The 12068-nt window shown below is 43.9% G+C and overlaps 1 protein-coding gene across 2 annotated transcripts in view; it reads left to right on the top strand.

Moving 5' to 3' along the window:
- Positions 1–12068, top strand: part of TENM4 (teneurin transmembrane protein 4) — a 2614938-nt gene that overhangs the window by 2459598 nt on the left and 143272 nt on the right. For both annotated transcript variants that reach the window (XM_064492755.1, XM_031460439.2), the window contains one exon: positions 9372–9473. In XM_064492755.1, coding sequence (XP_064348825.1) covers positions 9372–9473 — 102 coding nt within the window. The remainder of the gene's footprint in view (positions 1–9371; positions 9474–12068) is intronic.

The raw sequence follows: 12068 nt of genomic DNA, 5'->3' as shown, positions 1-12068 counted from the left end.
TTGTCTGTCGGCACAGAATAATTCAACATCAAGTGATGCTGATTAGGGAGAACTCTCTAGCCAGTAGATGAGTTGAGCTTTTAAAAAACGGATTTCTTAAATAATTTGTTCCAAAGACAGACTTGACATGAAGTTGGCGTGATGATCAGCAGGTCACTGCGTGGGAGCAGCAAAGATGATTATTCTGGACCTGGCTCTTATTTAACCCCCATCTTGCCCAGGATTGCTTTGCATTTCAAAAGGCTGCCTATTCTTTAAGAGCTATTCACACACTACCTCCTGGAAGACCCAGCCCTCTTCTTTGGAAGTGGTCCACAAGTTCTTTTGCGTTCTTGCATAGTTCAGCTGTTTCTGTCCTCTCTGGCTTGTTTTTATAAACCTGTGTGTAAAGTCTCAGCCTTTCTTCCAGACTAGTGGTTCTCAAAGTGGTACCCAGACCCAGGGCATCAACATCACCTGGGACCCTACCCTAGACCTATTAAATCAGAAACTCTTGGGGGCAGGACCCAGCAATCCATGCTTTAACAAGCCCCTCCACACACACACACACACACACACACACACACACACACACACACACACACACACGTATAGTGATGTATGATACTTTGTGAGTGGTGGGAGTCACATTTTGATGTTTGAATGCTGGAAGATATGTTTTAAGAACAGAATTTCAATTAACAAAGCCAAAATAGGTGCCATTTGGAATTTCCTGGCCCTGGCAGCATCCTTTGTGTCGTCCTCACTCTGTAACTGACAGACACCGGAGGCAAAAGGAGTGGGCTCAGCATGTTTTCTAATTGGATTGGCAGTTGTGGTGTAGTGGAGGAATCCCTAGATGAGGTGGGAGGAGAAATCTAGATTTTAATGCTAGCCCTGTCACTTGTTAGCTGCATAAACTTGAGCGAGTTCTCTATGCCTTCGTGTTCCCATCTACAATGCGGGGAGTAATAAATAGCACCTTCCCTTCCTACATACAAAGCTGTTGTAAGGATCAAATATAACCATGTGCAACTGTATGCAGAAATGCTTTAAACACATGAAGTCCTGCATTCATCAGTTACCATCAAAGCCGGGTAAGGTCTACCTGACTGTCAGGTTGAGCGGATAAGGTCCAAGGTGAATGGACTTGTCAAGATTCTTTCAGTCACCAGAAGCAAAAAAGCACCCAGGCAACCTCAAGGAAAGGCAGGTGTGGTGGTGAAGTCGGTTCAAAAAAGTCACATGGTTTGGGACTAAAATAGGCAGTGAGAAGCCTCTGGGCACCCAGGCTGCTCCCAGGCCCCTAGTGGTTCTCTTCCCATGGGCGGCATGGCCTGGTGCTCTCTCAGCTTCAGCTCTATTCACCAGCTGCCTCTGCTCACTCAGGATGGCTTCCTCTGGATGTGGGCTCCTACCTGGCCAGATAACCCTCACTAGCCCCCTGCTTCCATCATGGCTTTTGGCTTCCACTCTCATCACTGACTGCCTCATTCCTGGGCACATTTGAGTTCAGACCCGAGAGTGGGACCCTGACTGGCCCAGAGCCTCTGTGTACCAGGCCCTTGGGACTTGGTCCGAGCAGGTGTGGCCAATCTTCTGGTCCACCTGTGCTTCCTGCTGAAGCAAGAACTGTAGGCAGAGTGTTACTTCTCAGAAGGAGCTGTGAATGAAAGATGGATAAAAGATAAAGGAGGAAAAAGTGTATCCAGACACGAGAGCAGGCACCCCTCCTTGGAAGGCCCTCGTGCTCCTGAACAGCATAGTCAGTCTCATTACCACCTGCCGTGTGTCTCAGTGGCCTCACTGGCACATGCTCCCAGGTTGTGTGCAGAGTTCTCTGGGAAGGGCAGCAGGACCAGAGCCAACTGCAGGGACTCTGGCATCTGTGAAAGCTGCAGCCAACAGCCCTGGGAGGAGAGGTGGGAGCTCTTGGCTAGAGGCAGCCAGTGAGACACCTGTTCTCTATTCCTATCCCTGTGCCCTTGGCCTCAGCGACTCACTGGAGGTCCCTCTCATGGGGTAGATTATAATTTGAGGCTTGTTATCTGAGGACACAGCAAGGAGGTTTGAAAAGTCGGAGGCTACCCTTAAAAGAGCAAACTTCCTTTCCCTCCGTCAGGCCATAAATGGGTTGATGATGATTTAGTTTCTTATCTGTTAGTATAGTTTTCTAAATAGTGATGATTTTATTTGACTCATCCCATCACAGGATGTTAGACCTGAAAGATCATCTGAGCCATCCACTGCATCAGAACACTTCCTGAGCCAGAGTAGATTCTAATGAAGTATTTGCTGAATAAATTTAATGAATTCTGTAGGTGAAAATAAAGTTCTAAGAGAAAAAGGGATGTGGCCAAGGTACCTAACAAACTAGTGGCAGGAGTAGGACCATAACCCAAGTTTCTTGATAACAGCCCAGGCGTGTCCCCTTACACCACGACTCAGAGAATCCTGAGGTTTCAGATTTGGAAGATTCCATGCCATCTATCTTTAATGCGCCTGCAAGACCCCTGCCAGTCAATAATTTGCCCTCTCCTTCAGCACATCAGTAACTGGAAATGTGTGACCTTATAGATCTGCTCGTCTATTCATTTGGTCATTTAACGAACAAACTTTCATTTAACAGCTGCTTTGAGTCAAGAATACTATTTACTGGAGATTCAGAGATGAATAACACATTTCCTCACCTCAAGAAGTTTAGTATTTGAGTAGATACATACACAGCAACAGAATGTAACCCAACATAGTACGTGGTGTTCATCTCTGACTCTTACAGAATTCTTTCTTCCTTTGAACCACAGTCCTTACTCGCTGGACCTAAATCAACCTATTAGGGCCACCAAGCGAAAGTCTAATGCTTATTTCATGTAATAGACCTTTAGATATTTTTAAACTGGGGTCATACTCCCTTAGTAAGCTAAATTCCCAATTAACTCAAGAATTCTTTATTTAAAATGTGGTTTCAGGTTCTCTTATCCCTCTGGTTGCTCTTCGATAAACATGCTCCAGTTCCTTATCAGTCTCTTAAATGTGGCTCCCAGATGTGAACAACTGAGTTCCGAGTACTGTTTGAGAGTGCATTGCAAAGCTGAACTTCCTATCACTCCCTCATCCTTCGAGGCCTTGCACATCTGAAAATACAGGGCAGGGAAACATAGCTTTGTTGGCCACCAACTGTTTTCTTGAGTCTGACTGTTGTCACACCCACTGCCCTGACCTCTCTCCTCTGTTTCCTCCTTAGTTTCTCAATACAACAAACGTCACTGAGAACTTGCTTTGTGTGTAACGCTCACCAGACTCTTTGGAGAATCAGACATCTTGTCTTCAAGGAGCTCACAGTCTCATGGGTGAAATGTGGTTTGCCCCAAAGACTGAATTAACAAAGAACCAAGACTGAACATAATCAAGGGAACAGTCTTTTTCCTAGACCCCTCCCTGGAGCTGTTCTTAATAGTGGTTGGTAAACTTCTGGGTATAATTGAAAACAGATCTCCCAGTTCAAGTGCCAGTGCAGAATTGGCTTCAAGCCCAGGCTGTCAGGGGCTTTGTCAAGTTTTTGTCATTGCATTGACCTGGACTATTGCAGACTGAAGGCCTTTGAATTCCATCATCTGCATAGAAAGCAGGGGCACCTACAGGGACTGACACCTCACAGGCCACGGAACAGCTTTCCAGCACCTGGCACCTGCCCAGTGCCAATCTGGAGTGCAAGGGGAGAAGAGTTCTATCATGTTTTGGCATGAGTTGGCCTGTGTTTGGGCTTCTGGGAGACAACAGGTTTAATTTGCTTTGACAGTGCTGTTCCCCAGGAGGAACTTTCCCCAAACACCCTGCCTTCTTCACGTTCAGCACAGTGCTTGTTTGCTTTCCTGTTTTTACCGTGGGGAGTTTCTATGTGTTTTACGTGTGTCTGTGTGTATGTTTACCCCCCGTAACCCACATGGCCTTGATTGGGTTCATTAGACCAAGCTGGCGTTTTGTTTGGGTTCACAAATGGAAGGCATTTGTGACCTTTACTTAAAACCAAAATACCAACTCTGCCAAGTCCTGGGCAAACCTCTTTACATGTGCAGTGTTACACTATTTGCTCTTCGAAGTGCATGCTATTGTTAACTCCATTTCAGAGATGAGGAAACGGTTATTTAGAGATGAATTGTCCAAAGGGCTCATAGCTAGCATCAGACCAGAGCCCATACTTTGGTCCAGGCCATATATCTCAAACTTTGGCTTCAGATAGAACGTGGTTCACCTATCAGATTCGCCCTTGTAGCTATGTGATCTTAAGAAAGTGACTTCAGCTCTCCGTCTCCATCTGAGACTGTGAAATTGTGGCAAAGACACCTATTTCTCATAATTATAAGGAATAAATTAGAATTTGCGATATATGTTTCACAGATCCATTTGAAGGAGTAAGGCAGTCTCTGTTAATCTTCTCTCAGCTTTGAGTAGCTGTACAAGTAAAATCAGCCGTGCTGTGATGTTTGTTAACCTCTCTTCTTTTGGTTGTCAATAGTAAACCCAACCCCGCTTCAGGATCAAAGAGGTTGTAATGGATGTTACCTGGAGTATAAGTTTCACTAACTGTAGTCAAGGTGGTGTGTCCAGTCATCCAACTGGCTGCTCTGGAGTCCAGGTTCCTTCCTTCTTGCCTGAAGCATTAGCTTCGATCCTTCTAAAGAGAAGTCAAAAGGAGGCATCAGAGAGGGCATCTCTCTCTGTTGGGCATTAGGTAGACCTTGGCTCTTCAACCAAGCGCTTCCAGAGCGTTGCCGATGTCCAGCTTTGCAACTTCAAGAGAGACAAGAGAATTGGAGGAAGGAGCCATAGGCAGGAAGCACAGGCCTCTGTTAGCTGGGATACATCACAGGCAAACTAGCCAGAGAGAAGGTGCTGGGAGGGAGGGATAAGTGATGGGTGAGCAGAAAAGAGAGACTGAGGTTGGCTAGTAGGCTCCCACCTCACCCACAGCTGGTTCCTCTGGCTTTGGTGCTGGAATCCAGCATCAGGCTCCAATCACTGCAAAAGTTTACCTGATCAGACCAGGGCAGGAGACAGGTGTGATCACACCATGGTCAGTGATGGAGGAGAAAAGCCTCGCTTCCTCTTCTCGTATAACTGCCCCTGGAAAACGGAGTCCAGTAGGTAATTAGGCTGCCCAGTGGTCCTCCCCCAGGCAGGATTTTCCTCTGTGGTCTCTTGTTGTTTCCTACAAAATGAGGCTTTGGAATTTCTAAAAAGAAAAGTAGGAGGTGATAAATGAAGACCTTAGACTCAGGTGGACATACCTATCAAAGGTGATCATCTTTCACCTTGACACAGCGGTACTGATGATTTGTCTCTGGAAAAGGGTGGTGAGCAGGCAAAATGAGGCAGTACCGTGGGTTCACTGAGGATTCTATGGTTTCCTGTCTCCCGTGTCTTCTCCGGGATGGAGCACTGTTGTCTTTTCTTCCTTCTGCAGATGCCCCTTTGTGTTTCGAGCAGTATTTTGTTCAACATCCAGAAAACACACCCTCTCAGAACACATGTCCAGAGAAGGAGCTAAAGAAACATTTAAACTCTGCATCCCAATATAGATGGAAGGAAAAACCAGTTCCTGAAAATCAGGTTTCCTAGCAGGACCCACTGTTGTGGTAGAAAAACAAAAGTCTGGGGCAAATGCTCTTGTTTTCCGACATACCATGTACCTAATTATGAAAATCAGTTATTCACAGGCAGCTGAATTTTTAATTCAGATCTGAGCAGATCTAAGGTACACCTTCTGTTACATGAAGGTGGCTGCAGTTTGAGCATGATTGTAAAGCAGGAAGGAACTATGGGGGAAGAAATTCACCAAACACTAATTGGAAACATAACAACATGTTTATGCAATAAAGTTCACACTTCCCCCAAGCCAATGAGTATCACTTCTGCACTAGCGTTTAGCATAGAGATATCTGATCAATGGAGACTCATTATTTTTTGGATCCCAAGTGGACCCCAAGTAGTTGAAATACTTCCAAGAGGAAAAAAACTATGTACATAAACATTTCATCAAAAGGAAATATTCTCCAAATATCTCCCTTATACTTCCATGTTACTCTCGTATAATTATTCCATGTCTCCTAAAACTTCTGCCTTCTCTGACACCAACAGCCTGGGGCAAGTTTTGTAGCAAACAGGCTTCTGTTCTGTTAGATTTAGCAACCAGCATGATGCTCAGTCACAGAAAATATACTTTCCTCACTTTTTCACTCTGAAGGCATTTTGGATGAAAAGGTTTGTATCTTACAGACTTCCTAACTCCAAATCTAGAAAGTGTGTGACAGTTACCTGCAACTGATCCTGTTAAAAACACAGCTGGTGATGATGGTAATTGTATTAGGAGACGTATTTTATACCACTGGGTTTGAGAAAGCCTGAACCATAGAATTTTAGATCTGAGAGGGATCTTGGAGATCATCTAGGTGAATTCTTTGAGGGATGGCAACAAACATTTATCGAGACCCTTCTAAGGGCTGGATACCAGAGCAAGTACATAAGTGAATAAACTCAGTTTCTGTCCTCAAGGACTTCACAGTCAACGGTGTAGACTATCTGGTGCCTTAGTAGGGGTGATGGGAAAAGTCCCAGGAGTAACAGCCTGTTTAAGGAACTGAGAAGTCTTCTAAGCAGAGGTGATGTTTGAACTGGATTTAGAAGAAGGAATAGAAGTTGGCCAGCAGAGAAGGATGGGAGGAGAGAGTGCGAGGAAGAAGAAGCAGGTGCAGAGAGATCAAGCAACACGGCCGAGGTCCCACAGCCCCTCAGTAGCAGAACAAGACCTGGAAGCCAGGCCTTCTGCCTCTCTGCCATGCACTCCTTCTGCAAGACTGAAGCTGGAACCCACCCTCCAATTGTACCATTAGCCAGTGGTTTAATGTGAAAATAATCTTGCCTTAAACTTGACTCAGAATTCTTATTTTTAAAGGAATATTCAAAAGGAAACTTCCTAAGTCAGTCTCTCTAAAAACAGTGTTTTGTAAGCCCTCCTCACCTAGAGGCTTTAGGAACTTAAAGGCATATGGATTCTTCCAGGCAAAGCCAATGGGGAGTCGAGATGCTCAGGGCCCTGGTCTGTGAGCCTCACTCTGCCGGGATGCAGGCGCTTCAGACTGCCTGAAATGACAACACTGGCTGGGTCGTACCCTTGGTTCTTAACTCTGTTAGTGGAGTACACTGCTCGTCTTAGCAGAGAGACATTGAGCGAGGGCAGTTTCCCACCCACTCACAAAAGGAAGCACATGTTTGAGCCCTTACCCAAATGTTTTAAGTCATTTCCAAGTTGATAATGGCGGACAACTGGGAAAAGACCTTTCTGGGAAATGCACCGTGTTGTGAGCTCCTCAACCTCCCCCACTCTCTTTCCCCCATTTTCCCATACTCCAGCCATTCTTCCAGCTCACTTCCTCCAAGAAGCCTTCCTTCTGCTGGTTTTGCCCCGTATCAGATGCATTGCATTGGTGCTAAGTGATTCTCTGGATTTAAGACTTGATGGCCTTGTCAGGATGCCTTTTCTGCACAGATGCTCTCTTAATTAATTATAGACTCATGGAATTTTAGAACAGGAAGCAGTCCTGGGGATCATCTCTGCTCTTTTCACATAGGAGGTAGGTGAGGCCCAGAGAGGGAGGGAAGTTGCTTTAGGTCACCCAGCATGGTTTTAGAAGAATGGCTCCAGAACCAGGTCTCCTTACCTCCAGCCAGAACATCTTCCAGCTCTGTGCTGCTGCCAGGGTGACAGCTGTTATCATGATCTCCTAGTAGGCGACAACTTTCCTGTGGTCAAGGCTCATGTCTTATATGGTAACATCTCATTTAACAGAGGTCTTGGCTTCATGACATATAATTAGAACTAAGACAACAGGTTGGATCCTTAACTCTGCCCCACTGTACTAACCTTTCCTCTGCTTTCACTCTGACTCTGCTGACTCGCTTTGAAACCTTGGGCGAGACACTGCCCTCCTTCTGGGTCTCAGTTTCCTTCTCTAGTATATGAGAGCATTAGACTAGGTGGTCTCCAGGATCCCTTCAAGTTCTGAAAGTTCTAGAATTCACTGCCTTCCAACAGGTCCTTTTCTGTCTTCAGGACTGGCCTCACTGTCCCACAGACCTGCCTCTTTCATTTCCTGGCTTCAGCTGAGAAATAAATTCCTTCAAGGCGCAGATAGCGTAGTATCATTGAAGAAGACCAAGCTTGGAGTCCAAAATCCTGGGTTCAAATCCTGCCTCCATGACTTAGTATCTCTGTGGCTTTCAGCAACTCACTTCATCTGTCTACCAGCCTCGTTTTGTTGTTATTGTTTGTAAACTAGAAACATCAATACATGCTTGAAGATTCAGTGACAGTGGAATGAGATCACCTTTGTGCGAACACCTGGTGCAAAGAAGGCGTTCAGGGTATAGTGGCTTCTTTCATTGCTTCCACGTCTAACATTATTGAGAAAAGGGCTGTTCCAGATAAACAGGTTTTCTAGATGACAGGTTTATTAACTGGAGCTATAAAACATTGATTAATATTTTCCTAATATCTTCCTGAAATGAATTCTGTATCTCGTGGACATGTCACACAGACAAAACCAGAAGTATGAGGAAGAGTTAAAGAAAATAACATCCCTGCAGAAGGTGGGCCTGACAGCAATGCCGGGGATGCAGACAGTACAAAGGGAATATGAAAGAAAACCCCTCTGCCGTTTGAAAGAGCTTGGATTTTTTTCCGGTTTCAGCCAGTGAGGGGCCATTGAAGTGTTTTAAGCAGGAGCATGACAGGATCAGCTGTGTTTCAGAGAGATTGCTCAGGCAGCTGGGCGGTGAACGAATCAGGGTGCGGAGGGAGAGCGGAGACTGTGAGGCCAGCCGTGAGGCTGTTGTGTTAGCCCCGGGGAAGGATGGTGGGGCCTGGACCGACAGATGAAAATCAGAGGTGGGAAGAGACAGATTTACAAATCCCCAGAAGCTTTATGAAAAAAATACATTAATGAAATATCAGCCCACAAGAGAAAAATGTTAAACACAGAAGAGTGTCAAGACCACAAGAATCATCCCAGAACCTAGCATCCAAAAATAACCACTGACAGGTTAAACTGTTTTCTCCAGGAGTTTTAGCTGAATAATTTCTAATGTGTTTGCAGATACAAACATGATTTATAAAGAATTGATTTAGGCATAGATTTTCCGAAACATGTCTCTCAATGACAGTTGAGATGTACTTCAGTCAGAGTAAACATATGATTTTTAACTTTATTGATTCCTTTCCATGACTGGTCCAGAAGCTCCCAAGAGGGTGTGTCCTGATTAACATGAGGCTGGATCCCTGGCCCTCTGGGTAGAAAAGCTTCCATTTGCAGCTCTCCTTCTCTTTCCTCCCACAGAATCTGTGGATAACTGCCCCAGCAACTGCTATGGCAATGGCGACTGCATCTCCGGGACCTGCCACTGCTTTCTGGGCTTCCTGGGCCCCGACTGCGGCAGAGGTGAGAACCCCGCCTATGGGCTTGCGAGTCCCACCCCCAGCCCCGCGGGCAGCTCGGGTCCCACTTCTCAGGGCAAGTGTGGAAATCCAGGCCACCTCTTGCCTCTCTCGAGAAGGGCTCCCAAGGGCTGCTCCTCAGAAGCCCCAGGAGAGAGGTCTGCAGGCAGAGGCCTGGCATCTTCAGTTGTTTTGTCCACAGGTGTGCAGGTGAGGAGATCAGGAGGAAAGGTGGCCACAGTGAACTCCATGCCCGTGATGGGGGCAGGGGGAGTGGGTGTGGGGTCTTTTTAAAAAGTCAGTTTCCTGTTGGAGAGGGTGTGGAGAAAAGGGAACCCTCCCACACTGTAGATGGAAATGTAATTTGGTATAGCCACTATGGAAAACAATTCAGAGATTCCTTAAAAAACTAAAAATAAACTTACCAAATGATCCAGCAGTCCCACTCCTGGGCATGTATCTGGAGAAAACTCCAATTTGAAAAGATATATTCACCCCAGTGTTCATAGCAGCACTATTTATAATAGCCAAGATATGGAATCAACCTAAATGTCCATTGACAGATGAATGGATAAAGAAGATGTGATGTCTGTATATAGATATATACACACAGTAGAATACTGCTTAGCCATAAAAATGAATGAAATAATGCCATTTGCAGCAACATGGATGGACCTTGAGATTATCATATTAAGTAAGTCAGGCAGAGAAAGAGAAATATCATATGATATCATTTATATGTGGAATCTATAAAATCATACAAATGAACTTATTTAGAAAACAGAAACAGACTCACAGACATGGAAAACAAACTTACGCTTACCAAAGGGGAAAGGGGAGGGGAGGGATAAATTGGGAGTTTGGGATTAGTACATACACACTACTGTATATAAAACAGATCAACAACAAGATCCTACCATATAGCACAGGGAACTATATTCAATATCTTGTAGTAGCCTGTAATGCAAAAGTGTGTGTGTGTGTGTATTTACGCATAACTGAACCACTATGCTGTACACCAGAAACTAATACAACATTGTAAATCAATTATACTTCAATTAAGGGGAAAAAAAGTAAAACATGCTAGAGCAAGGTGAAATTATCAACATAATAAAAGCTATTTATGACAAACCCACAGCCAGCATAATACTCAACAATGAAAAGTTGAAAGTCTTATCACTAAAATCTGGAACAAGACAAGGATGCCCACTCTCACCACTTCTATTCAACATAATAGCAGTCCTAGCCATAGCAGTCAGGCAAGAAAAAGAAATATAAAGGATCCAAATTGGAAGAGAAGAGATAATTGTCACTCTATGTGGATGGCATGATAGTATATGTAGAAAACCCTAAAGGCTCTACACAAAAACTACTAGAGCTGATAAAAGAATTCAGCAAGGTAGCAGGATACAAGATTAACATAAAAAATCAGTTGCATTACTTTACACTGACCATGAAATATCAGAAAAGGAAAGTAAAAAAAACAATCCTGTTAAAATTGCATCCAAAGCAATAAAATACTTAGGAATAAATCTGACCAAGGAGGTGAAAGACTTAAACGTGGAGAACTACAAAACATTGATTAGGGAAATTAAAGATGACTTAAAGAAATGGAAAGATATTGTATGCACTTGGATTGGAAGAATTAATATTGTTAAAATGGCCACATTACCCAAAGCAATCTACAGATTTAATGTGATTGCTATCAAATTACCCATGATATTTTTCACAGAACTAGCATAAGTAATCTTACTTTATATGGAGTCAAAGCAACACTGAAGATAAAGAATGAAGCTGGAGGAATAACCCTCCCAGATTCAAACAATACTACAGAGCTACAGTAATCAAGACAGCGTGATATTGACACAAAACAGACATGTGGATCAGTGGAACAGAATAGAGAGCCCAGAAATGAACCCACAGACTTACAGCCAATTAATCTTTGACAAAGGAGGCAAGAATATACAATGGAGAAAGACAGTCTCTTCAGCAAATGGTGTTGGGAAAACCAGACAGCCACATGTGAATCAATGAAGTTAGAATACTCCATCACACCATACACAAAAATAAACTCAAAATGGCTTAAAGAGTTAAATATAAGACAAGACATGGTAAACCTCCTAGAAGAAAACATAGGAAAAACCTTTTCAGACATAAATCTTAGCAATGTTCTCCTAGGGCAGACTACCCAGGGAACAGAAATAAAACCAAAAATAAACAAGTAGAACCTAATTCAACTTGCAAGCTTTTGCACAGCAAAGGAGACCACAAGCAAAACAAAACGACATCCTATGGAATGGGAAAAGATATTTGCAAATGATGCGACTGACAAGGGCTTAATTTCCAGAATATATAAACAGCTCATACAACTTAATAACAAACAAACAAACAAAAAAACCAATCCAAAAATGGGCAGGAGACCTAAACAAGCAATTCTCCAGTGAAGGTATACACATGGCCAATAGGCACATGAAAAAATGCTCAGTATCACTAATTATCAGAGAAATGCAAATCAAAACTACAATGAGATATCACCTCACACCAGTCAGCATGGCCATCATTCAAAAGCCCACAAACGATAAATGCTGAAGAGGCTGTG

The sequence above is a fragment of the Camelus dromedarius genome, chromosome 12 (assembly GCF_036321535.1).
Source record: "Camelus dromedarius isolate mCamDro1 chromosome 12, mCamDro1.pat, whole genome shotgun sequence".
Lineage (NCBI taxonomy): Eukaryota > Metazoa > Chordata > Mammalia > Artiodactyla > Camelidae > Camelus > Camelus dromedarius.
Note: the sequence above shows the minus strand (reverse complement) of the source record. Positions and strands in the feature narration are given on the sequence as shown.